General features: G+C 39.0%; 1 protein-coding gene across 2 annotated transcripts in view; it reads right to left on the minus strand.

Moving 5' to 3' along the window:
• DDX46 (DEAD-box helicase 46) overlaps positions 1-27,352 on the minus strand; it is a 63,757-nt gene that overhangs the window by 3,675 nt on the left and 32,730 nt on the right. The window contains exons 16-21 of one of the 2 annotated variants that reach the window (XM_036312134.1): positions 17,625-17,818; positions 13,781-13,918; positions 13,140-13,289; positions 8,376-8,549; positions 6,715-6,933; positions 5,908-6,052 (exon numbers count right to left, since the gene is read on the minus strand). In XM_036312134.1, the coding sequence (XP_036168027.1) occupies positions 5,908-6,052; positions 6,715-6,933; positions 8,376-8,549; positions 13,140-13,289; positions 13,781-13,918; positions 17,625-17,818 (1,020 nt within the window). Of the gene's footprint in view, positions 1-5,907; positions 6,053-6,714; positions 6,934-8,372; positions 8,550-13,139; positions 13,290-13,780; positions 13,919-17,624; positions 17,819-27,352 lie in introns of both variants that reach the window. The other variant, XM_036312133.1, reaches the window with a different exon arrangement.

Consider the following 27,352-nt stretch of genomic DNA (forward strand, 5'->3'; position numbering starts at 1 on the left):
GAAAAAGTTAAAGGGAAATAGAACTTCCTTGGTTCGTTTATTTAACAAATATTTATTGGATATTTATTATTTCTTTAGTCAACAAATGTTTCAGAAAGGTCAAAGGTGAATGGAGGATTAAATAAGTTAAAGTAGAAGAGATGACATGGAGAATATTTTACAAAGGGAATCACATGTGCTATGGTATAGATTAAGAAAGGCATGCTGCCTGGCTGGTATGGCTCAGTTGGCTGAGGGTCGTCCAGTGCACAGAAAGGTCACTGGTTCAATTCCCAGTCAGGGCACATGCCCAGGTTGCGGGTTTAGTCCCCAGTCAGGGTGCATATGGGAGACAACCAGTCGATATTTCTTTTTCACATCAATGTTTCTCTCTCTTTCTTCCTCTCTCTCTAAAATCAATAAAAACATTTTTAAAGGAAGGAAGGAAGGAAGGAAGGAAGGAAGGAAGGAAGGAAGGAAGGAAGGAAGGAAGGAAGGAAGGAAGGAAGGAAGGAAGGAAGGAAGGAAGGAAGGAAGGATTACATACTGAAGAGTAAAAGAAGTATATCGTGGCCGGAAAAAAGGGTGGAAAGAACATAACAAGGTAGCCAAGGGGCTGAGGCAGGCTGGAGACATCCACTCAGTTATTAATTCAAGAAACATTATGTACCCATCATGTATATTGTGAGAGATTCATTATACGAAGAACTCCATGCTCTTTATACTCTTGTAGGCTACTAGAAAAACAAACTTGTAAAGATATTACAACAGGATAAGTAGCTAGGAAGTAGTCTACCAGAATAACTTTCAAATATCACTTCTACGCCCTGGCCCATGTGGCTCAGTTCATTGCAGCATCGTCCCATATACAAAAAGGTGGTGGGTTAGATTCCTGGTCAGGACACATACCCCTTGAGATTTGTGCAGGAGGCAACCAATCGATGTTTCTCTCTCACATCAATGTCTCTGTCTCTCTAAAAATTAAATAAATACATAAATTAATTAATTAAATAAAATGTATCTCCAAGCAGTTTTCCCCAACTTCCAGGCAGTTGTTTTTTTCCTCAGTATTCTCAACAGGATTGTGTTCACACCACCATGAAAGCACATTTTTAGGTAGACTGGACAAAATGTGTTTTTTCTGACCAGAAGTGAACAGTAAAAAAGAGGTACAAAGTAAGATGCTAAAAACAGTTGAGCAGCAAGTATAATAAGAATAAAGAAGATACTGAATCCAAGAAGAACAGGTGTTATCAGCAGTGATGGTAGGTGAAATTCAATTTGAGATCACTGTAATTAAGGTGCTCATGGGACAGCAATGCCAATGGAATATGAACCAGTGGTTCAGGAGAGACAGAGATTAGAGAGCCATCAGGGGACATGTGGAGAGATCTGAAGTCAGGCAACAAGAACAGGGAGTAAGTATGTCTAGATAGATAGCACAGTATACACTAAGAGGAAAAGAGCTGGACCAAAGAAGTAAACTAGAGATTAAGGAGTAGGAGTGACATGTCAAGGAATAATAGGAAAACTTAGGTTGCAATGTTAGAGAACTACATTTTAATCATTGTATACAAGAAAACCAAATGAAGAAAATAATTCACAAGATGTGGGAAAAATCCCCCTCCACCACGTATTACATGTGAATAACCTTTTTGACACCAGAGAGAAGAAAGGAAGAGTCGAGGGAAGAATGGAGAGGAAAAGAAGGAGGAAGAGGAGAAGGCAGAGGGAGAAGAAATAGTTTAACAACAGGAAGGAAAGGGCCATGAGTAGGGCTATGAAGTCACAGAAATAAATCTAAATCTTATAGCTCCACCAGCTACCAACCACAAGATTTTAAAGCTGTGGGTGCTCGAAGGGAAGAGAGATAGAGGAGAATGAACAAGGGCAGAATCAAGAGCCAAGGCAGACTGAAAATTACAACCAAACTGAAATTCAGGAGCAAAATATGGTACTTGGCATGAGATGGTGTGAAGCTTGTTGACATTCTGTGCTATTTTAAAAAGGAAAATGACTCTCACCTAGACTCAAATGGAAGAGTAACTTTTCTACTTTAGTAAAAGTCTGACCATTTGAACCATTTAAATTTGTGACTTACATAGCTTCTTTAGGTAATTGGTTACATATGTTTATAAGCTGCCATGAAAAAGAGGCATTTCCTTTCATTGGTCCTAAAACAACTCTGGCTGCTTTTAAGGGATTCTCCACCAGTAAAAAGAGGGTCACAAAACAGGCTATAAATTATACAGGGTGGCTAGGCATGTAAGTCCTTCCTGTTCTCCTTCCCGCTGCCTGGTGGGAGGCCTGGAGCTGCTGAGCCCAAGAGCCTCCAAGGAGCCAAGCAGTGGGGTCCCTCCAATTACAGAACTAGAAACAGATGACACTAGGCTCCTTCCAACACCTGTTTTCACCCTATTAGTGTTCAGTTGATTTGGTTTGAAAGACCCTTTCAAATCGAATCGTCTATGAAAAATTTCAAAGATTTCTATCATTTTAATTACCAATTTCCAGCTTTTATTCAGCATCTTATGTCTCTAGATTTTCAAGCTTCATTTTTGGCAAGGTTATCTTTTTACTGGGGGGGAAAGGGGTTCTTCCATTATAAACATTACACATTATTTCCTGAGCACAAGTGGACAGTGAAGAGAAGTGACCAGAACCAATCTAGGTGGAAGGAAAAGTCAGCAGAAGCTATGGGTTTTTCTTCACTTCACTTGGTAGTATAGGAGGTGTGTTCTGACAAAGTTATACTTAAATTGAAATTTGAAACAATTATCCTATTAATAAAGGCTATGTGGTTGTGACGCCCTCACGCCATGATGAGCGATCACCAAGAGGCTGTGTGCGCAGCGGGTGCGCGCGGGTGGGTGGGGGCTTGACCTCTTTGGGGCAATCGATCACAGGGCTCCCGCACTGTGAGAGGGCACAGGCCAGACTGGGGGACACCTCCCCCCCCCGCCTACAGTGTTCAAATTTTGTGCACCAGGCCTCTAGTACTATAATAAACAAGCATAATTACCTTTAAATTAATAAATTACATAGAAGATCCTTTTTCAGAGCAGTCATGTCTCTGATTTGCCTCTTAATAAGGCAAGCATTTACATATTGGTTTTGCTTAAATACTACCCATGATATTCAAGCTGAGGCTAAAGGCTGACTCCATGTACACAAAGGTTTTATCATCAGGTTCCACTGGATGACATTGTGTCTCCATCCTGCATGGTGGCCTAATGAACAGAGCAATTAAGGGCGACCCGTCCAGTCCCAAATGCAGAAAAACATCAGTGTAATTTTCTCTCCTTGCAGATCTGGGTGCCAGCACTCCCATATTACTACACAATAAAAAAGTTTCACATGATTTAGAAACACACTGAGTCACTGGCAGACCAAAAGTCTTTCAGGATACATAAAAGGGTGCCATTTAAAAACATGACTTGAAATAGATGAGAGTCAGCTTATCAAAGTCACAATAACAAACAAATAAAAAAAAAAGTTTAACTAGTTCTCAATCCACTTCCTTTGTACACCACTTAGAAGTATGTATGAATCTTATTATACAGTAATGGTAGAATGGCAATAACAGGAAAATATAAAGGCTGCATTTGATTTTACCTTTGAGTTTTACCTAATTCATCAATAATTTTAAAAAGTTGAATAGTAAGAGTAACACTGGTGAAAATGGCAGAGCAGGGAACTCCAAAAGCCTGTTCCTCCACAAAAGCAGCAAATAAACTTGCAAAAACTATTAAAATAAACTTTATCAGAACTCTGGAAACTAATCAAAAGTTTACAGCAACCAGGCAAGGACTTATTAAAAAACAACAACAGCTGAATTTTGGTAACAGAACTTTCCAGCATGCCTTTCTTAATCTACTTACTTACTCTGACACCATCAGGCATTTCGGTCAGGAAACAGTTTCTATTTAGAAGTAAATGGGATGCACACTGCCCATGTATTTCTCTTGGTGAAGTCTTTATAGTAAGAAGCCACATAAAAACAACTGGAGGTCACCAATGAAAAGCAAAGGGACAAGGCAAAATACTAATCTACTTTCTGTGAAATTCTCTTCGTTTTGGCCAGGAAAGAAATAAACCCTAAAAATAATTCCTAGCATATAATTAAGTCATTTTAGTTAATGTTTATTTCACTAAACCTTTTAACAATATACTTTCAAGAGATCTAAATAACCTTCCATTGATCTTCCTAACAGCAAACTGTAGAGCTGAGCTATCCAGTACAGTAACCATCAGCCATGTGGCTACTTAAACCTAATTTAATAAAAATTAAGTAACATTTATGCCCTGGCCAGTGTGGCTCAGTTGGTTAAGCGTTGCCCCCCGTACCAAAAGGTCTCCGGTTTGATTCCCCCCCAGGGCACATGCCCAGGTTTCTGATTCAATCCCCAGATGGGGTGCAGGCGGGAGGCAGCAGATCAATGTTTCTCTCTCAAATCAACATTTCTCTCTTTTCCTCCCTCTCAAAAAAATCAATACATTTTTAAAAAATCAAATAACATTTAAAATTTCTCAGTCACAATGGCCATATTTCAAGCACTCCATAGCCATCACAGTGAATTCTATTGTGCTGCTTTAGAGAGATCAAATGGATATATGCCTGTCAAATATTTTGTGTCCTGAAGACAAGTGACTACAGGGCTTAGTCAGATGCATTATTCAAAAAACTTATCAAGTGTCACCATGTGCCAGGCACTAGAAATACAGAAGATAAGAGTCATTACATTCAAAGTCACCGCATTCTAAGAAAAGAGACACAAGGAAAAATATACTATAATTTCCATGTGATGAGTACTGTGAGGAAAAACAAAGCAGGTTAAGAGCTATACACACAGTGTGAAGTGGGATCAGGTAAGGCCTCCTTGTTAGAACTGATGTGTATAACAAAACAGTAGACTGGAGTCTGAGATTATACAAGGTGTGGGAGCAGCTCCTTTGCAGCCATTTAAGCACTAGGTATGCAAACTCTGGGCTTACACAACACATGGAGTCAACTTCCCCACAGCTCCAACAACATTTTTCAACAATTATCTTGTTCATTAAAGAGATGAAATGGACCTGGCTGCTCCAACTTAAAAGTCTAGACAAAAATGTTCAAATTAAATAAGAATAAAGGGAGGCAGAGTCCTACCACACACACAGCAGAATAGCGTGTTAGGAAAACAAATAAAAATGAAAACTACTTTCTGAATTCACACATGAACGTATGACAACAGGTTAAAAAGCAAACCAGCTCTAGCTGGTTTTGCTCAGTGACTTGAACATCGGCTCTTGGACTAGAGGAGTCCCAAGTTCAATTCTGGTCAGTAGCACATGCCTCAGTTACAGGCTCAATCCCCACCCCAATGGAGATGTGCGCGGGAGTCAACCAATCGATGTGTCTCTCTGTCTCTCCCTCTCCCTTCCATTCTCTCTAAAAATCAATGGACAAAATATCCTAGGGTGAGGAGTAATAACAACAACAAAAAAATGCAAACCAGATCACTCTTAGTTAATGCATTACTTATACTCTTCAAGTTATGGTATTGTCCTTTCGTTATTTTTTAAAGGTCTGCATGAACTTTTATGGACATAATTTCTGAGGCAATATTTGCTTAAAAATTCATTAAGTAGATTATTAATATAGTTGACTTACTTTCTAAACTAAACTTTGGCCAGAATGTTCTACTTAATAGAAGTATAAACAGGTTAATCCTTAAAAGTCCTTTGCTTTCAGAGTGATTTTCAGATTTGAATGAATTGTCCAAACACAGATCATTTCAACTTTGTATGTGTACTATCCTTCTAAATAAAGAACTCAAATAACATATAAAATTAATCTTTTATAGGTATTCCTTATTTTCTAGAACTGAATTCACATTCTCTCTATTACATTTACATCAACCTTGAAACAGAACCAACAGTACATACTTTCAATTGCCAAGTAAATTTTCCGCTCTCCTTCCTTGGGCTCCTTGCCAGGTGGGAAGTATGTTCCTCTGATTGTAATTGCAGCTTCAGAATATTCACTGATTCTCTGCAGAGCTTCCTTAGAGGTAACTTTCCACCTAGCAGTCTATAAAAGAAAGGGTGGGGGGAAATCACTTCATAACAGGATTTAAAAGCTGAGTGCACTGACAAAGAATAGGTTGTCTCAATCATATTATGGTCAATATTAAGACTGTAATTAACATCATCATAAATTCATCTAAATCCTAACATGCCTAGAACATATTCATAAAAATGGAATTTCTATTGTTGTCTCCCCTATCTAGGTAAAAAGTAGCTATTAAAATGTTCACGGCACTTTGTAAAGTATACGATTTTCTAACAACTATGCTGTACACCTGAAACTAATACAAAATAATATTGAATGAAAACTGTAATTTTAAAAACATTTTTAACGTAAAGATAAACAAAATTAAATGTTCATGGGTTTTAAAGAAGAGGTTTTCAATCCCAAGAAGCAAAAGTTCCTACTCCACGTTCAGTTGGCATGGCTCAGTTGAGTGTTGACCTATGAACCAGGAGGTCACAGTTCAATTCCTGGGGAAGGCACATGCCCAGGTTGCAAGCTCAATTCCCCTTGTGGGGCGTGCAGGAGGCAGCTGATCAATAATTCTCTCTCATCACTGATGTTTCTATCTCTCTCTTCCTCTCCCTTCCTCTCTGAAGTCAATGAAAAAATATGTAGTAAAGCTCCTACTCCACAATAAAATGTTTAAATCTGTTACTTGCCTGTGGAAAGTCATTGATCTCTAATTCTTCCTCATATCTCTTAAAAGATTCATTCTGTCCACCATCCTGTCTCTCTTCTTCTTGTTTCTCCAAAGGCACATAATTGAGCTTGGCATTGATCTTTTCAGCAAGTTGCTCTGCAATGGTTTTTGCAGACACAGTGGGAGCCAGGATGGTACCACCTCTGAGAATTGCATTGGTGGCCTGCTGCATCACATCCTGCAGTTAAAGAAGAACTACAGTCAAATCTCAATTGAGGGCAGAGACAAGATCAGGGACCCCACCAATTATTCTCTGTAGTCACTAATTAAAAGCATCTTTCTAATGTAGATTCCTACCATATGTGCAATTTAACAGTATATATTTTTAACTGGTAGTTTGAAATATAGCCTTTACTTTGATGAGAAAATTAAAGAACACTCAACTCTATATTAAAAGTTCTACTGGCTCATAGCCCCGGCCAGTGTGGCTCAGTTGGTTGGAGAGTCATTCCACATACCAAAAAGGTGGCGGGTTCGATTCCCAGTCAGGACATATACCCAAGTTACGGTTCAATCCCCAGCTGGGATGCGTGTAGGAGGCAAACGATTGATGTTTCTCTCTCTTCTCTCTCTCTCTCTCTCTTCCTCTAAAAATCATAAAAAATAATTTTAAAGGTACAAAAAATTGCATTAATAAAAATAATAAAAAATAAAAAAGTTCTACTGGATTATAGATAATTAGGTAACTCTTGATATTAAACATAGTATATTCCTAAAATAATTTACATGCTTTGGGACTCCCAGGAATTTCCTCTGAATTAGAATCTTTGTGCCCTATCACCACTGAGTTCTTCTTCAACCATGGTCCAACCCAATATTCAATAAATGATAGTAAATTACTTACTCAACACCTTTTAGCTTTTTTAATTTGAACTTAATTTTACTATATGCTGAATCTGAACAGAACCCTTCCATGGGTAATACCTGACTCATACCTCAAAATTTTCGAACAGTGAAAAGTTACAGCTATTTGATTTCTCTAATAAAGAGTTATTAGCAGTAATAATCCCAGAAAATTTAGGTACTGCCATCCCAGCTCTGAGGTGGCACAGGCTTGGGGGCAGTAAATACTTCATGATACCTCACTGGCTAAACAAAGACTCAGAGACCAGAGGTTCCGAGCCTGGTTCCATCACTAACCTATGGCTTGGTCATCCCAGCTTAGGTGCTATAAACCTGAACCTATATAGTCTATTGGACAGAGGGCCTGCCCTGCAGATCCCCAAACTCTAAAAATCTTTAAAACACACCCAGTAAAAGCAAATCAGTAGAGAAAAAGAGAGTTATTTCTTTAATATTCTGGTAAGAGCAATTAGTAAAGTACTTTATAACATGCTCCATGGCTAACATGCTTAACAGTTCAGCCTTCCAAAATAGGCATTAAAACCTCAGTTAGCCCAGCCAGCGTAGCTCAGTTGTTGAGCACTGAGCTATGAACCAGGAGGTCACAGTTCAATTCCCCATCAGGGCACATGCCTGGGTTGCAGGCTCAGTCTCCAGTGTGGGGTGTGCAAAAGGCAGCCAATCTATGATTCTCTCTCATCATAATTCCTAAAAAGTGCTTAAATCAAAGAACTTATAGAAAGTTTTGACTAAAACTTGGAACAAATTACTTAATACCTGAGACTCAATGCCCAAATTCTTCTGAGCATTGATTCTAAGAGCCAATCTTTTAGCAATTTCTAATTTCTCAGCATTTCCAGCAGTTGGAACAGGAACACTAGATGTTCCAGGAGCAGCCATATCCTTCACTCTCTTCTTTGAATTAAACATGCTTTCAATTTGCTCATCAATCTAAACAAAATGAAAAAAAGGTCAGCAAAAGTTGAATTAAAAATACCAATGCAGGTGTATCTATAGAAACTAATAAAAATATTTCTACCAGAAGTCTAGAATCAGTTACATTTATGTTAATTCAACCACACAGATGAACAGGAAAATATACCAGCTATTGGTTAAGAGTGACACATTTAATTTTAAAAAATCAGTTTGGTGAAAAAAATAGAAAACAGAGATACAATGCTACACGAACCATTAGGCAGACTCTTGAGTGATCCAGAAAATACTTCACAGTTCAGCAAATAAGGAATGTGTGTTGTCAGACAGAGCAGCCAACATGATGCATCTAAAATGCCCTAGCACTCAGGCCTAGAGGCCAAATATACTGTATTGAAAGAGGCTGGAAGAAGGGCAATAACTTAGGGCCAACGGACAATTTAAAAAAGAGATAATGAGCCCTAGCCGGTTTGGCTCAGTGGATAAAGCGTCGGCCTGCGGACTGAAGGGTCCCAGGTTCGATTCCAGTCAAGGGCACATGCCCGGGTTGTGGGCTCGATCCCCAGTAAGGGACGTGTAGGAGGCAGCCAGTCAATGACTCTCTCATCACTGATGTTTCTATCTCTCTCTCCCTCTCCCTCTCCCTTCCTCTCTGAAATCAATAAAAATATATTAAAAAATAAAATAAAATACTGGGGGACGGGGGGAGAGTCGGTGATTCTCAGGGAGAATGATACAGCCATGTTCCTAAGATAAAGTTCCAAAATTCTTCCAGACTCTTAAAATTCAACTGGATTTGCTTTAAAAACCAGGTAACAGAATCAGAAAAGAACAATGCACTACTATACTCCTTTGAGCTAAGAAAGAAAAGAAACGAAGGTAGGTTTCCCCATCAAAGCAAAAGCAATGCCGAAAGCCCTTGCTCTCCAGGAATCACACAATTCCTACGATGACCGTGCAATTCTCAGATTTGTCTCATCTACCTTATAAACTATTTGCAGTTCCTTTTAAAGATGCTTTTTGCCCCAAAATTATGATTAACACTGCCAACTAAAGAGATATAAACCCCTTCATATATTCAGATTAGGCCAACAGGGTCTTATCTTTTAAATATTAAATGAAGAGGAAATTTTGTTGAGGGTTTAAATTTAATTAGGTTCATTTAGAAAAACCTTCATTTAACAGTTTTATATTAAATAGCACATATAGCATTAAAATCCAAAACAAATGCATAAAATCAGAAATGGAGAATGTGTATGGTGCTAGCTGGTAGGGGTAACTTTACTTTTGACTTTATTCACTTCAGTATTGTTCTCATTTTTTACCAAAAGTATATTTTATTTCAACAATTAGAGAAACAATAAGAGATTTTTTTAAATGTTCAAAGTGACAATAAAAACAACACTAAGGCGTAAAAACAAGGCCACAAATTCTTTAATACTCGTCCCTTCAAGAGGTAGAACCTGTCCATGAGTATGGGCTGGACTGTGACTTGCTTTGTAGAAGTGCTAGTGTGTGACTCAGAGACTAGTCATAAAAGGCACTAAGTCTTCCCCTTTGCTCTCTCTAGGATCACTTGCTCTGGGAAAAGGCCCTGCCATGCTGTGAGGGCATGCCAGCAGAGCAGTAAAGAACGGAAGCATTCTGCCAACAGCAAAGTACATGAACCATCTTGGAAGAAGATGGCCCTGCGTCACTACAACTGGGGACAACAACTTAACTGCAGTCGCGTATGATCCCTAGCCACAGCTACCTGGCTTAACTGCTCCTCATTTCCTGACCCTCGGGAACTATGAGATAATAAATGTTTATTCTTTTGCCCTACTAAGTCTTGGATTGATTTGTTACAGCATTACGGGTAACTAAACACTGACTTAATTGCCTTGTAAGCCAATCTGGTATACTAGAAATAAATGGCCTGGGGTTAAGAGGAAACCTGGGTTCTGGTCCTGGCTGTGGTTAACAGCCACTGTGGTCATGGACTAAATACTTTTCTGGGACACAAGTCCTTAAATGACAATAACAGATTGAATTCCTGATTTCCAAAATTGTGTTCTAAGCTAAGGTTTAATAGGGTGTGTGAAAAAATGTCATATGATCAGAGATTGGAAATGTTGGGAGAATTTCTGGGTTAAGCAAAGTTAAACAAGGCTTCTTTAATTAAGGACTTATCACATCCTTTGATATATTAATGTCATTACTAGTGGCATATACTAGGCATATATCCCAAAATTCTTTTATAATGAAAACATCTTCTCAGATAACCCCTTCATTACTTTTATGAGTGAAACATAACAGTCTGAAAAACCAGTTTTTTTAAATAAATATTCTTCTAAAGCTCAAGCTCCTGAGGGGTTAGGGTTCCAAGAAATACTCTGTGAAACCTGCATCTTGTTAAGTCCTCAGGATCCCCCTTCACTGGATCACAAATAATTCCATACATTAAGGACATGGACTTTAAAGTAGAATGAAATAGATACAGGTCCCAACTCATTCATTCCCATAATAGCAATATAAATCTGAAAAGATTATTTGTTTAAGCCTGTCTCCTCAATTATAAAATGAGAATACTTTTGAGTACTACTTCATGTGATTACTATAAAGAAGTAAACAAAATAATCCCTGTAAAGCACTTGGCACAGTGCATGGCACTTAGTAGCACTCAATAAATGTTGACTGTTATTATTAACTAGAGGCCTAGTGCACAAAATTCGTGCACTGGAGGGGGGGGGGGCCCTCAGCCCAGCCTGCACCCTCTCATAGTCCAGGAGCCCTCGGGGGATGTCGGAATGATGGCTTAGGCCCACTCCCCCTTGGACATCCTTAGCGCTGCCACGGAGGCGGGAGAGGCTCCTGCCACCGCCACTGCGCTCACCAGCCGGGACCCGGCTTCTAGCTGAGAGGCTCTCCCCTGTGGGAGCACACTGACCACCAGGGGGCAGCTCCTGCATTGAGCAGGATTGGGCCGAAACCGGCTCTCTAACATCCCCTGAGGGGTCCTGGGTTGCGAGAGGGCGTAGGCCAGGCAAAGGGACCCCACCAGTGCACGATCAGGGCCAGGGAGGGATGCGAGAGGTTGGCCAGCAGGGGAGGAACCACAGGAGGGCTCCAGGGTATGTCCGGCCCATCTCACTCAGTCCCAATTGGCCAGACCCCAGCAGAAAGCTAACCTACCGGTCAGAGAGTCTGGCCCCTGGTGGTCAGTGCACATCACAGTGAGCAGTTGAGCGGCCTTAGCATATCATTAGCATATTACACTTTGATTGGTTGAACGGACGACCAGACAACTGGGCATTTAGCATATTAGGCTTTTATTATATAGGATAAGGATGTTCTATAACGAATTTTAAAAGATCAACATTAATACCAATATTGCTAAAGATATGGGGAGCTAGGAATTCTGATAAACCACTAGAGTGAGTGAAAACTATATATTTACTTTGCTGTAATGACAATCTAACAATACTTTAAGACTAGCAATTCCTTTTATACACTCATCCTCCAGACCAAATCTCATGAATGTGCAAGTTAAATATGCAAGGATAAGCACTGAAGTATCCTATATAATAAAAGCCTAATGTGCAAATTGTCCCCTTGGATAGCTGTTAGCCTGGGAGTTCAATCGCTTGCTATGATGTGCGCTGACCACCAGGGGCAGCGCAGAACATGGCAGATAGCGACCAGCAGCTGTGGTGGCAGGGGGCGGGGCCGCTGCCTGGCTCCCAGGTGCTGAGGGAGCTGGGGGGGTGAGGGAGGCGGGGCCCTGGTCCCGAATGATTGCCCACAGGCAGGATGGTGGAGCAGGTGAGGGGGCAGCACCAGGCCAAGGCAGGGTGCCAGGCGAAGCTGCAAGGCTGGGGGCGCAAGCTGGGGCTGTGAGCCCAGGGGTGTGAGCTGGGGCCCAATCCCCGCAGGCCACCCTGAGGGATCCCACCCGTACACGAATTCGTGCACCAGGCCTCTAGTAGTATATAATAGTAAAGTACAGTATATTCCAAATAATAAATATATAGAAACAACCCATATATTTAAAATAAATGTTTGATTCATTGAATGGTAGAACATCCATACAATAGAGTATGATGTAGCCATCAAGAATAATGTAAAAGAGGTGGCTCAGTTGGTTGGAGCATCAACCCGTACACCAAAAAGGTTGTGGATTTGATTCCCAGTCAGGGCACATGCCTGGGTTGTGAGTACGATCCCCAATGCAGGGTGTGCAGGAGGTAGCCGATCGATAGTTCTCTCTCATCATTGATGTTTCTATCTCTCTCTCCCTTCCTTTCTCTGAAATCAATAAAAACGTATTTTAAAAAATCAATAAAAATATATCCTCAGGTGAGCATTTAAAAAAAAAAAGAATGATGTAACAGTGAATGTACTAAAATGGGAAGATTTCGATTAAGACTGTTACTGCAACAAAAGGTCTTAAAGCAGTATGATGTCATTTTTATGAAAATACATAAATACGAGCACATGTGAATATATGTACATACATAAGATAAGATTGGGAAGGATACAAACCAAGGTTTCCAGTAATTAGCTATCTCAACAAGTATGAAAAGAAAAACTGTTTCAATGGGCACGAAAGGGACTTAGAACACTTACATCGACTGCAGCATCCTCATCATCTGAATCTTGGAGACCAAGAGCTGCTTTTTGTAACTTCTTTCTCTCATTAGCCAAAGCTTGTTCTGTTTCATCAAACTTGAATCCCTTACCAGAGAACCCACTACTCTTTTTAATTATTTTCCCTTCCTTTCAAGGAAAAAAAAAAAAGTTAATTTCATAGTTAAAAATTTTAATGTTAAGAAATTTACAGCAATTTAATATCGTTTAAGGTGTAGTATGACAATTAAACAAAAACACTTCATCTAGCATGTGAGAAAAAAATTAGATCTATTGGCAAATGATTGAAAATACTAAATTTAATCAAAAGGATTTTACTTTCACTCTTTTTCCCCCCTCCCTAGAGATAAATAAAAGTAATCCTGGGGGTTAACCAAAGAATTTATATGCATATATGCATAACCCATGGACATAGACAATAGTGTGGTGAAGGCCTAGAGTGGGGGGAGGGACTGTTCAGAAAGGGTGGTCAATGGGAGGAAAAAGGGTATCTCTGTCTTACTTTTAACAATGAAGACAAAAGAAAATAATCCTTTCAAGATTTAAAAGTCCTATATTAAATATTCAAATTTTAGGACACAATAATGATTTACATAAAAATGGGAGTTAAAAAAACTCACAGCTTTCTGTTGATCTTTGAAATCACTCCACAGTTTCTCTAGATCAGGAGGTACTGCAGTCCCAGACAATTCAAGAGCTTTAATGATGTCACCAGCATAGCGAGCTTGATCTTCTGTGATAAAAGTATATGCGTAACCCTAATGCATAGTGAAAAGTAAAACTATTAGATACTAACAAGACGAATCCTATTTAGATCACAAGATAAAATTTAAATCACTCAATAAATCCACTTAAGACTCCATCACTAAAGTTTTAAGACCATTAAAAAAGTACTACTAAATTATCTAATGGTTGAAAGTGAAATATCTAAGTTTAATATTCAAAAATGAAGAGCAAAACTAGAAAATGTCTAATTTCTTATGCATAAGTAGTAATACATGTGAATTTATTTTTTTAGAAATATTTTTAAAATATATTTTATTGATTTTAGAGAGGAAGGAAGAGGGAGAGAGATAGAAACATCAATGATGAGAGAGAATCACTGATTGGCTGCCTCCTGCACGCCCCACACTGGGGATCTAGTCTGCAACCCAGGGATGTTTCCTGACCAGGAATGGAACCTCGACCTCCTGGTTCATACGTCCACACTCAACCACTGAGCCATGCAGTCCAAGCACATGTGATTTTACGTAAATGCACAATTGCATTGTCGTACATATTTAATATAGTATTTTCCTTCCCTTTTGGGCTTATGTTCCCTTTCTCTACTAGTGTACCACTCTATATCAACTTCCTAGAATGTAGCTTCCCATATATTTAAGAGTCATAAAAGATATAAAGCCATATGTGTGTATAATCATGGTATGGTTTTATATACAAAAGCAACTTGTTTTTTAAATTTATTTTTGTAACCATCTTGCAAAAATAAAGTCAACTACATTACCTCCCTGGGATACTCTAAAGCAGCGGTTCTCAACCTGTGGGTCGCGACCCCTTTGGCGGTCAAACGACCCTTTCACAGGGGTCACCTAAGACCATCCTGCATATCAGATATTTACATTACGACTCATAACAGTAGCAACATTACAGTTATGAAGTAGCCACGAAAATAATTTTATGGTTGGGGGTCACCACAACATGAGGAACTGTATTTAAAGGGCCAGAAGGTTGAGAACCACTGCTCTAAAGGCTAAGGCACCATATGTCCCAGCAGCTTTTTGGTTCAGGCAAGAGAAAGACTGGAGTTAAAATAAAGAAATAGCAAACCCAGATTGCCATCTTCACAAAATACTTCGCCCCTCCCATTGAAACGTTATAAAATTTAAAACATGGTTTAATATTTTATTTCAGGAATATCTAATCACCAGATTTGACCCATGGTCTGTTTCTATACTGCCTAGGAGCTAAGAATGGTATTACATGTTTTTAAGATTGTGTACAAATGTATACACACACATACGTGACAGAGACCACACGTGGCCTCAAAAGGTTACAATTTTATTTTATTTTTTAAAATATATTTTTAGATTTCAGAGAGGGAGATAGAAACATCAATGATGAGCCCTAGGCGGTTTGGCTCAATGGTTAGGGTGTCAGCCTGCAGACTGAAGGGTCCCAGGTTTGATTCCGATGAAGGGCACAGAGTATGTACCCCCTTCCTTGGCTACAGGCTCAATCCCTGGCTCAGCTGCAGTCACAGGAGGCAACCAATCAATGTATCTCTTACATGGATGTTTCACTGTTTCTCCCCTGCCCTTCCACTCTCTAAAAATCAATGGAAAAATATTCTTGGGTGAGGACAAAATAAAATAAATAAACATCAATGATGAGAGATAATCACTGATCAGCTGCTTCCTACATATACCCTACTGGGTATCAAGCCTGCAACCTAGGCATGTGTCCTGACCAAGAATCAAACCATGAACTCCTAGTTCACAGGTCAGCGCTCAACCACTGAGCCACACCAGCTAGGCTACAATTTTATTTTTTCAAGTTTTAAACATTTTAATACAATTCAAATAAGTATGTCTGGTTCATTTTAGTTCCTTCACTGCCAAACTAGGGTACAGGGACTGCATCAATTTCTCTGACTTCTCTTTTTTTTTTTTTTTTTTTTAATGTATTTTTATTGATTTTCTACAGAGAGGAAGGGAGAGAGATAGAGAGTTAGAAACATCGATGAGAGAGAAACATCGATCAGCTGCCTCCTGCACATCTCCCACTGGGGATATGCCTGCAACCCAGGTACATGCCCTTGACCGGAATCGAACCTGGGACCCTTCAGTCCGCAGGCCGACGCTCTATCCACTGAGCCAAACCGGTTTCGGCTTCTCTGACTTCTCTTTATCTGTGATGACCAAGGTATAAAGATATCTGCTGCATCAAACTTTAAACTTCACATTATCCTCATTTTTCTTGATCTTGACAGACTCGGCATCCTTTTACCTGGCTGTAAGCACAAAGTCCTTCTTTAATTTTATAGGGCATGACCACGAAGCATGGGAGAGTGCATGGCCAACACCCTGAATTACCCCATCCCCCACATACTGCCCTCAAGGATAGAGCCCTAACCGGTTTGGCTCAGTGGATAGAGCGTCGGCTTGCGGACTCAAGAGTCCCAGATTCAATTTCGGTCAAGGGCATGTACCTTGGTTGCGGGCACATCCCTGGTAGGAGGTGTGCAGGAGGCAGCTGATAGATGTTTCTCTCTCATCAATGTTTCTAACTCTCTATCCCTCTCCCTTCCTCTCTGTAAAAAATCAATAAAATATATTAAAAAAAGAAAAAGAATGTCAAAAGACACAAAAGGCTACAATATTTACTACCTGGCCCTTTATATAAATGGTTTCCCAAATCCACAGAATAACTCAGGTTCAAAGAATAAATGCCATCAATTATCCGTGTACCTTGGACAAGTAACTTAATTTCTATGTGCCTCAACTTTTCTCATCTATTAAATAGGATAGTATTATCCACCTCAAAGGCAAGTTGTGATGACAAAATCACAAATGTAAAGCACTTCTGTGCCTGGCACTTAATCAGTACTCCATATATATAACCTATTACTATTAATGTTATTATTGCTTCAGTATGCAGAAATGACTAGGGTTGGAATATCAACCATATCATCATCAATGTTTCCAACAGCAAAATATTCTGCTCCTTCAAGAAGAATGAATTAAACAACAAACAAGCAAACAAAAAAGAAAGAAAAACTAACAAGCAAAAAGAATGAAGTAGACCTATATACTTACTGGAATACCTGAGTCAAAAAAGCAAGTGATATGTATGTGCATTGGTGGAGGGGACAACAGGGGTGATAGGAATGGGTTTGAGTATATTTTATGATCCCATATATTTTTTAAAAACCAATGAAAGATTCTAAACTATATACATGGTTGTACATAGAAACTTTAGGCAGGTAAAAAATCCTAAAAGGGGACACAAATGGTTAACACCATCTAACTAGAGAATAGTTTGGTATCTGGTAATTTTCAAAATATGTAGACATGTGTAATTTTAACAATACTTAGACATACATATGCATATGTGATGAACACCTCAACTATTCCTCACACTTTGATGATTAAGGATTTTTTCCCCCTTTTTTTTAATTAAAAAAAAAGTTTCAGTTGATTTTTAGACAGAGAGGAAGGGAAAAGGAGAGAGAGGGAGAATCATCAACGTTAGAGTGGAATATCGACCACCAGGGATCAAGCCCGAAACCCAAGCATGTGCCCTGATGGAACTGAACCGGAAACAGACATGCCCAACCCAGCCACACTGGCCAGGCTGATTGAGGATTTTTAAATGTTCCCATAACTCCGATTACTTACTCCTTAAAACAGTAAAGAAACACTTAGATTCTAATATAACAAAAGCCAACTTAAAATTTTTTTTTACTTTGTTGCCTGCTCTTCCAGTTCGTCCTGCTCTGTGTACATAATCTTCATAATGGTTGGGGCAGCTGTAATTTACTACAAGAATCAGATGTTTCACATCCAAACCTCGGGCAGCAACAGAGGTGGCCACAAGAAGTTTGCAGGTCCCATTCTTAAAGTCATTTATGATGCTATCTCTGTCATACTGATCAATACCTGCAAGTAAATGACACATAAGAATTGTAAAATCTCATGTTCAAATTAAACTTTCCACTTCCTCTGACACTCAGAGAAAGAAGTTAAACACAGAGTAAAGAACAAATACAACTTATATTGACCACAGTTCCAACAACTACAATATACAAAATAAAACACTAAGAAAATTTCATTGCAAGATCAAAGGCTACTGCTATTAACTCATTTATGAATCCTCCAAATCTACCCTTGCCTGCCCCCTTTCTTATCTAGAAGGCTTATAACTGCAGCAGCCTAATCTCAGAATCACTAGCCTAAACTTTATTAGGGAGCAACAGAAGGCATGCACATTCAGCCTAGATTGACAGGATTCAGATCTTTCTCCTGTTGGGTTTATAGTCCTGCTACTCAGTTTTATCCAAGGACCAGAAGCAGCATCACATGAAAGCTTGTTAGAAATCAGGAATCTCAGACACTACCCCAAATTACTGAATCAGATTTTGCATTTTAACAAAATATTTGGGTGATTGCACATGCACATTAAAGTTTGAGGTACACTAGTAGAACCTGCCTAATAGGATCTCTCTTAAATGTTATCCAAAGAGCCTCAGACTGAGAGACAAAGCAGAGCATAAAATGCCAAAATGTTCTATTACAAGATGCCCAGCCCACATATTTATTTGATGACAGATCCCTGGCATCTCTAGTAGTTAGAGAGGGGAATGGAAAAAATTCTGAAACCTTGAAATTAATTTTTGCAGCAGGAGATAATTTTTTAAATTTATTGATTTATTTTGGAGAGAGAACAAGGGAAAGAGACCGAAAGAGAAATGTCAGTTTGTTGTTCCACCCATCTATGCATTCACTGGTTGACTCCTGTATGTACCCTGACCAGGGAATGAACCTGCAACCTTGGTGTACTGGGACAATGCTCTAACCAAATGAGCAACCCAGCCAGGGCTAAAATTTAAAATCTACTCTTCAAAGACTGAATTAAAGTATTTGGACCTTATGTCAAAGAAACTAGGATCCAACACTGTACCCAAAAATCTTATCAGAAAAATAATGGAATTAATATCAATATAAATTTAACTTTATAAGTAAAAGATACCAAAACTTTTACTTTAGCCTGAGGTATTCTGACTACTAACCTAACTGTGTGAATTTCATGCAAGTGAATATAATATGCTAATTACAGTATATGGGATGCCTGCCCAGCAACCATTAAGCCTCTTCTTTTTTAACATAATCCCAATTTTATTCACATATCCATCCATCCAATACAGTCATTTATATCAAACCAGGGATGAGCCTAATTCTCAGTCTTAGGAGGTGAATTATGATTAGTGTAAAACCAACCCTTCTTAAATATCTGTGTTAATAAGAACCAGCCCTGGCTAGTGTGATTCAATTGGTTAGAGCAACGTCAAGGCACATACCTAGGTTGCAGGTTCAGCCTCCAGTCCGGGCTCGTGCAGGAGACAACAGATCAATGTTTCCCTCTCACCTCAATGTTTCTCTCTCAAAAATCAGTGAGGCCAGCTGGTGTTGCTCAGTAGTTGAGCATCGACCTATGAATCAGAAGGTCAAGGTTCAATTCCCAGTCAGGGCACATGCCTGGGTTGCTGGTTCGATCTCCAGTAGGAGATGTGCGGAAGGCAGCCAATGGATGATTCTTCTCATCATTGATATTTCAATCTCTCTCTCCTTCTCTTTTCCTCTCTAAAATTAAAAAAATAATATAAATAAATAAATAAATAAATAAATAAATAAATAAATAACCACCATAACCGGTTTGGTTCAGTGGATAGAGCGTCAGCCTGCGGACTGAAAAGTCCCAGGTTTGATTCTGGTCAAGGGCATGTACCTTGATTGCAAGCACATCCCCAGTAGGGGGTGTGCAGGAGGCAGCTGATTGATGTTTCTCTCTCATCGATGTTTCTATCTCTCTGTCTCTCTCCCTTTCTCTCTATAAAAAAAATCAAGAAAATATATTAAAAAGAAAATCAATGAAGCCCAGCCAGCATTGCTTAGTGGTTGAGCATCAACCTATGGACCAGGAGGAGGTCATGGTTTGATTCCTGGTCAGGGCACAGACCTGGGTTGCGAGTTCGATCCCCAGTGTGGGGCGTGCAGGAAGCATCCAATCGGTAATTCTCTCTCATCACTGATGTTTCTATCTCTCCCTTCCTCTCTGAAATCAATAAAAATATTTATTTTATTTTATTATTTTTTACTATATCTTTATTGATTTCAGAGAGGAAGGGAGAGGGAAAGAGATGGAAACATAAATAGAAAGTACATTTTTTTTTAAATAATGAAAATGTCCTCACATGAGGATTTTTAAAGTAATTAATTAATAAGGACCAAACCCAGAGAGCTTTAGTTTATTGTAGGTCATCTTTATTAATATTTACTTAAAAAAAATTTTTTTTTTAAGAGAAAAAGGAAGGGAGAGGGAGAGAGAGACAAATGTTGATGTAAATCAGCTGCCTCCTGCACACCCTATACCGGGGATGGAGCTCTGACTGGGAATCGAATCAGCAACCTTTCGATGCACATTACATTGACCAACCAAGTGAGCCACACTGGCCAGGGCACAAATTTCTTTAATGTTTGGCTTAATAGAAGATAGCTGAAGTTATTATACCAGTATCTTCTGTATTCAATCTGCTTCAATGTAATATGCCATGCAGCCACTAGAAAACTACACTACACACCCATGAGAGAATGAAAAAGGCAAATAATACGATGGGGTTATTATGGAAATACTCTTGACTTCATGAACCCCCTGAAAGTGTCCCAGGACAATAGTTAAGAACCATAATCATTCACTTCCCTTGCCTGTGAATGATTTCAGAATAAGCATGTGATACAATTTTGACCCAAGAGAAAAAAGTACATATAGGGATTTATGGGAAACATTTCCTCATTTATATAAAACACACACATTTTCACTAAAATAGGAGCTCTTTTAGGATCAACTCTACTGCAGATAACAACTATAAATTCCGGGCAAAATATAAACAATTACCTGAAGGCACCAGAGTGACTAAAAGTGGACACAAACTGGAAAGGAGTTAAGATGTGGAAGAATATAATGATACTGGGTTGAGGATTATAGAGGATTCTTTTTTTTTTTTTTTAAACTTTGGAGTAGGAGGAGCCTTGGCAGCCAGGTAGGGAAGTCAAAACCTGAGTAGAAGCAGTGTTACTGCCTTGGCAGGTTGCTAGCGAGTTTGATTCCTCATAAAGGGCATACACCACAGTTGCATGTCCCCCAGCCCTGGTTGGGGCTCAAGTGGGAGGACAACCAACGTGTCTCCCTTCCTTTCTCTCTAGGAATCAATGGGAAAAATATCCTCCCGTGAGGATTTAAAAAAAGCAAAGAAATATAGTTTTACTGACAAGAAAGAGAATAAAAAATTCAAGACAAACTCAGGACTAGAAAAGAGCGCTATACTGAATTATGCATAAAAATGCTGCCCATTACAAAAAAGACTGAGTTTGAAATATGGATCCAATCAAGTTGATACCCTATTTAAAAAACAAGATTCCCACAATGTAAGTCCCAATATATTTAACAATGGTGACAGTACAAATAAAATGTTACTTTATAATTTCAATTAAAGCTCTAATTTGAATCATGAAAACCTCTAGGTAATATGATACAATGAAAAAAAAATACATGAATCAGAAATTCTTAATATCAATTCCTCCTTAGATGATTAATGGCTAGAGAATTTGGTCAAACCAATGTGTTATTTTTTTTTTAATTGTTTTACTGCTTAAAGTATTACAAAGAGTATTATATATGTCTCCCTTTTTTTTCTCCCCTTGACCCTCCCCTAGCCTCCCATGCCCCCCAGTGTCTTGTGTCCACTGGTTAGGCTTATATGCATGCATACAAGTCCTTCGATTGATCTCTTACCCCACCTCCCACTCCCTAACTCTCCCCAGCCTTCCTGCTGTAGTTTGACAGTCTGTTCGATGTAGCTCTGCCTTTGTATCTATTTTTGCTCATCAGTTTATAATGGTCTTAGTTATCCATAAATGAGTGAGATCATGTGGTATTTTTCTTTCATTGACTGGCTTATTTCACTTAGCATAATGCTCTCCAGTTCCATCCATGCTGTCGCAAATGGTAAGAATTCCTTCTTTTTTACAGCAGCATAGTATTCCATCGTGTAGATGTACCACTGTTTTCTAATCCATTCATCTGCTGATGGGCACTTAGGCTGTTTCCAGATCTTAGCTATGGTGAATTGCGCTACTATGAACATAGGGATGCATATATCCTTTCTGATTGGTGTTTCTGATTTCTTGGGATATATTCCTAGAAGTAGGATCACTGGGTCAAATGGGAGTTCGATTTTTAAATTTTTGAGGAAACTCCATACTGTCTTTCCATAGTGGCTGCACCAGTCTGCATTCCCACCAGCAGTGCACAAGTGTTCCTTATTCTCCACATCCTCTCCAGCACTTGTCGTTTGTTGATTTGTTGATGATAGCCATTCTGACAGGTGTGAGATGGTACCTCATTGTTGTTTTGATTTGCATCTCTCGGATGATTAGTGACTTTGAGCATGTTTTCAGATGTCTCTTGGCTTTCTGAATGTACTCTTTTGAAAAGTGTCTATTTAGTTCCTTTGCCCATTTTTTGATTGGATTGTTTATCTTCCTTTTGTTAAGTTGTATGAGTTCCCTATAAATGGTGGAGATTAAACCCTTATCGGTGATAACATTGGCAAATATGTTTTCCCACGCAGTGGGTTTTCTTGTTGTTTTGTTGATGGTTTCTTTTGCTGTGCAGAATTTTTTTATTTTTTTTAAATATATTTTATTGATTTTTCACAGAGAGGAAGGGAGAGGGATAGAGAGTTAGAAACATCGATAAGAGAAACATCGATCAGCTGCCTTCCGCACATCTCCTCCTGGATATGTGCCTGCAACCAAGGTACATGCCCTTGACCGGAATCGAACCTGGGACCCTTCAGTCCGCAGGCCGACGCTCTATCCACTGAGCCAAACCGGTTCCAGTGAATTTTTTTTATTTTGATGTAGTCCCATTTGTTTATTTTCTCTTTAGTTTCCAATGCCCTAGGAGCTGTATCGGTGAAGAAATTGCTTCGGCATATGTCTTGAGATTTTGTTGCCTTTGGATTCCTCTAGTATTTTTATGGCTTCTCGTCTTACATTTAAGTCCTTTATCCATTTTGAGTTTATTTTTGTGTATGGTGTAAGTTGGTAGTCTAGTTTCATTTTTTTGCATGTATCTGTCCAATTTTCCCAACACCATTTATTGAAGAGACTCTCTTGACTCCATTGTATGTTCTTGCATCCTTTGTCAAATATTAATTGAGCATATTGGTTCAGGTCAATTTCTGGGCTCTCTATTCTATTCCATTGATCTATATGTCTGTTCTTGTGCTAGTACCAGGCAGTTTTGAGAACAGTGGCTGTGTAATACAGCTTGATATCTGGTATTGCGATCCCACCTACTTTGTTCTTCTTTCTCAGGATTGCTGCAGCTATTCGGGGTCTTTTTTTATTCCAGATGAATTTTTGGAGAGTTTGTTCTAGACCTGTGAAATATGCCGTTGGTATTTTAATGGGAAGCGCGTTGAATTTATAGATTGCTTTGGGTAGTATGGACAGTTTAATGATGTTGATTCTACCAATCGAAGAACATGGTATGTTCTTCCATCTGTTTATGTCTTCCTCTATCTCTTTTCTCAACATTCTGTAGTTTTCTGAGTAGAGGTCTTTTACCTCTTTAGTTTATTCTTAGGTATCTTAATTTTTTTGGTGTGATGGTAAATGGGATTGCTTTTTTAGTCTCTCTTTCTGTAAGTTCGCTATTGGTGTATAGAAATGCCACAGATTTCTTGGCATTAATTCTGTATCCTGCTACATTGCCAAATTCATTTATTAAGTCTAATATTTTTTTGATGGAGTCTTTAGGGTTTTTCATGTATAATTTCATGTCATCTGCAAATAAGGGCAGTTTTACTTCTTCTTTTCCAATTAGGATGCCTTTTATTTCTTCTTCTTGTCTAATTGCAATGGCTAATACTTCCAGTAGTATGTCGAACAGGAGTGGTGAGAGTGGGCATCCCTGTCTTGTTCCTGTTCTTAGGGGAAATGGTGTTAGTTTTTGTCCATTGAGTATGATGTTGGCTGTGGGTTTGTCATATATGGCTTTTATTATGTTGAGGTATGATCCTTCTACTCCCACCTTGCTGAGAGCTTTTATCAAAAATGGGTGTTGAATTTTGTCAAATGCTTTTTCTGCATCAATTGATATGACCATGTGGTTTTTTTCTTTCAATTTGTTTATGTGATGTATCACGTTTATTGATTTGCGGATATTGTACCATCCTTGCATCCCTGGGATAAATCCTACTTGGTCATAGTGTATGATCTTTCTGATGTACTGCTGGATCCGATTTGCTAAGATTTTGTTGCGGATTTTGGCATCTATGTTCATGAGGGATACTGGCCTGTAATTCTCTTTCATTGTGTTGTCTTTACCTGGTTTTGGTATTAGGGTGATGCTGGCTTCATAGAATGACCTTGGAAGTGTTCCTTCCTCTTGAATTTTTTGTAGTAGTCTGAGGAGGATAGGTTTAGTTCTTCCTTGAATGTTTGGTAAAACTCCCCTGTGAAGCCGTCTGGCCCTGGGCTTTTGTTTGCTGGAAGCTTTTTGATGACTGCTTCAATTTCTTCCATAGTTATTGGCCTATTGAGATTTTTAGATTCTTCCTGATTGAGTTTTGAAATGTTGTATTTTTCTAGGAATATGTCCATTTCCTCCAGGTTGTCTAGTCTGTTGGAGTAGAGTTGTCCATAGTATTTTTTAACAATCATTTGTATTTCTGTGGGGTCTGTTGTTATTTTGCCTCTATCATTTCTGATTTTGTTTATTTGGGTCCTCTCTCTTTGCTTCTTGGTGAGCGTGGCTAGAGGTTCATCAATCTTGTTTATCCTTTCAAAGAACCAGCTTCTGGTTTCGTTATTTTATGTATTGTTTTTTGGTCTCTATGTCATTTATTTCTGCTCTGACCTTTTTTATTTCCTTCCTTCTGCTCACTCTGGGCTTTTCTTGTTGCTCTATTTCTAATTCTTTGAGATGTAGTTAGATGATTTACTACCATTTTTTCTTGTTTTTTGAGGTAGGCCTGTAGGGCTATAAACTTCCCTCTCAGGACAGCTTTCATTGTGTCCCATAGGTTTTGGATTGTTGTGTTTTCAATGTCATTAGTTTCCAGGATGTTTTTAATTTCTTCTTTGATCTCATTGGTAACTCAATCAATATTTAATAACATGCTATTCAGCTTCCAAGTGTTTGAGTATTTTGGGTTGTTTTTATTGTAGTTTATTTCTAATATTATGCCATTGTGATCTGAGAAGATGCTTGGTATGATTTCAAACTTCTTGAATTTGGGAAGCCTTTGCTTGTGACCCAATATGTTGTCTATTTTTGAAAATGTCCCATGTGCACTTGAGGAAAACATATATTCCATGGCTTTGGGGTGAAATGTTCTGAAAAAGTCAATTAAGTCCATCTGATCTAGTGAGTCATTTAGGATTGCTGTTTCTTTGCTAATTTTTTGTCTAGAGGATTTATCCAGTGATGTCAGTGGTGTATTAAAGTCCCCTACGATGATTGTATTGTTGTCGATCTCTCCCTTGATATCTTCCAGGAGTTTATGTATTTGAGTGCTCCTGCATTGAGTGCATATATGTTTATCAGGGTTATATCTTCTTGTTGTATTGATCCCTTTAGTATTATGAAGTGGCCTTCCTTATCTCTTGTTACAGCCTTCACTTTGAGGTCTATTTTGTCTGATATAAGTATTGCTACTCCAGCTTTTTTTTCATTTCCATTTGCCTGAAAGATATTTTTCTGTCCCTTCACTTTCAGTCTGTGTGAGTCCCTTATTCTGAGGTGGGTCTCTTGTAGACAGCAAATATATGGGTCATGTTGTTTTATCCATTCAGCCACTCAATGTCTTTTGATTGGAGTATTTAGTCCATTTACATTTAAAGTTACTATTGAAAGGTACTTGTTTGTAGCCATTTCTATTTTTTGTGCCTGTTTTCTTTCTTAGCTTTTTATTTCTTCTTTTTACACCAGTCCCTTAAGCATTTCTTGCATTGCTGGCTTGGTGGTGATAAACTCCCTTAACATTTTTTTGTCTGTGAACCTTCTTATTTCCCCTTCAATTTTGAATGACAGCCTTGCAGGATAGAGTATTCTTGGATTCAGTCCTTTGCTTTGCATCACTTTGTAAATTTCCATCCATTCTTTTCTGGCCTGATGTGTTTCTGTTGAGAAGTCATTTGATAATCTAATGGGAGATCCCTTGTATGTAACTTTCCGTCTCTCTCTTGCAGCCTTTAAGATTCTTTGTCCTGAACATCTGCCATAGTAATTATGATGTGTCTTGGCGTGGGTCTTTTTGGGTTCATCTTGTTTGGGACTCTCTGTGGTTGTGTGACTTTTTTCTTCCTCACCTCAAGGAAGTTTTCTGATATTATTTCTTCCAATAGGTTTTCTAACCCTTGTTCCTCTTTCTGTTGTTCTGGCACCCCTTTTATTCGTATGTTGTTTCGTTATATGTTATCCCATAGCTCCCTTAGGCTATCCTCCTGTCTTTTCATTTTTTTCTCCAATTACAGTTCAGTTTGGGTGTGTTTTGTTTCCCTGTCTTCTAATTCGCTAATTCGGTCCTCTGCTTCTCCTAGTCTACTGTTGAAACTTTCAATGGTGTTTTTTATTGCAGCTATATCACTCTTCATTTCTTCTTGGTTCTTACATAAGTTGTTGATTTTTTCATCCGTTTCTTCTTGATTCTTGCATAAGTTGTTGATTTTTTCCTCCATCCGGTTTATGCACTCTAGGACCCTTAATCTGAATTCTATTCTGTCATGTTGCATGCCTCTATTTCACTTAGCTGTTTTTCTGGTGAGTCCTCCTCTTCTTTCCTTTGGGGGTTTCTTTGTCTACCCATATTTGATCTCACCGACAGATCTAGATGTTGAATCATTCAGGGGCTGTTCCTTGGGTGGCTGTGGCTCCTTGGGCTGCAGTTGCTCCTCAGGCGATTGTGGTAGCAGTTGCTCCTCAGTTGGCAACAGCTCCTCTGGTGGGTGCTGTTCACAGCTGTGGTGGCTCCTCTGGCTGATGAGGGGAGGTGTCTCACACAGCTGCTGTTCCTCAGGCAGAGGATGTGCTGATCACGAGGCTGCTGTTCCTTGGATGGGGGCTGGCTGCACGCTGCTGTTGTTCCTCTGATGTGATGGGCTGCTTGTGGGGCTACTGCTCCTAGGACTTGGACAGGTTGATTGCAAGTCTGCTGCTCCTCGGATGGGGATGGGCTTCTTGCACGGCTGCTGTTCTTTGGATGGGAGTGAGCTGCACATGTCGCTGCTCCTCCTCTCCAGGTGTCTGGTTACGTGGCTTGCTCTCTAGCACTTTAGCCAGACAGGATAAAATTCACCTTAACAAGACATGACTCAAGGGGAACAAAGCATGAATGTACTCAAGAC

The sequence above is a fragment of the Myotis myotis genome, unplaced genomic scaffold (assembly GCF_014108235.1).
Source record: "Myotis myotis isolate mMyoMyo1 unplaced genomic scaffold, mMyoMyo1.p scaffold_m19_p_6, whole genome shotgun sequence".
NCBI lineage: Eukaryota > Metazoa > Chordata > Mammalia > Chiroptera > Vespertilionidae > Myotis > Myotis myotis.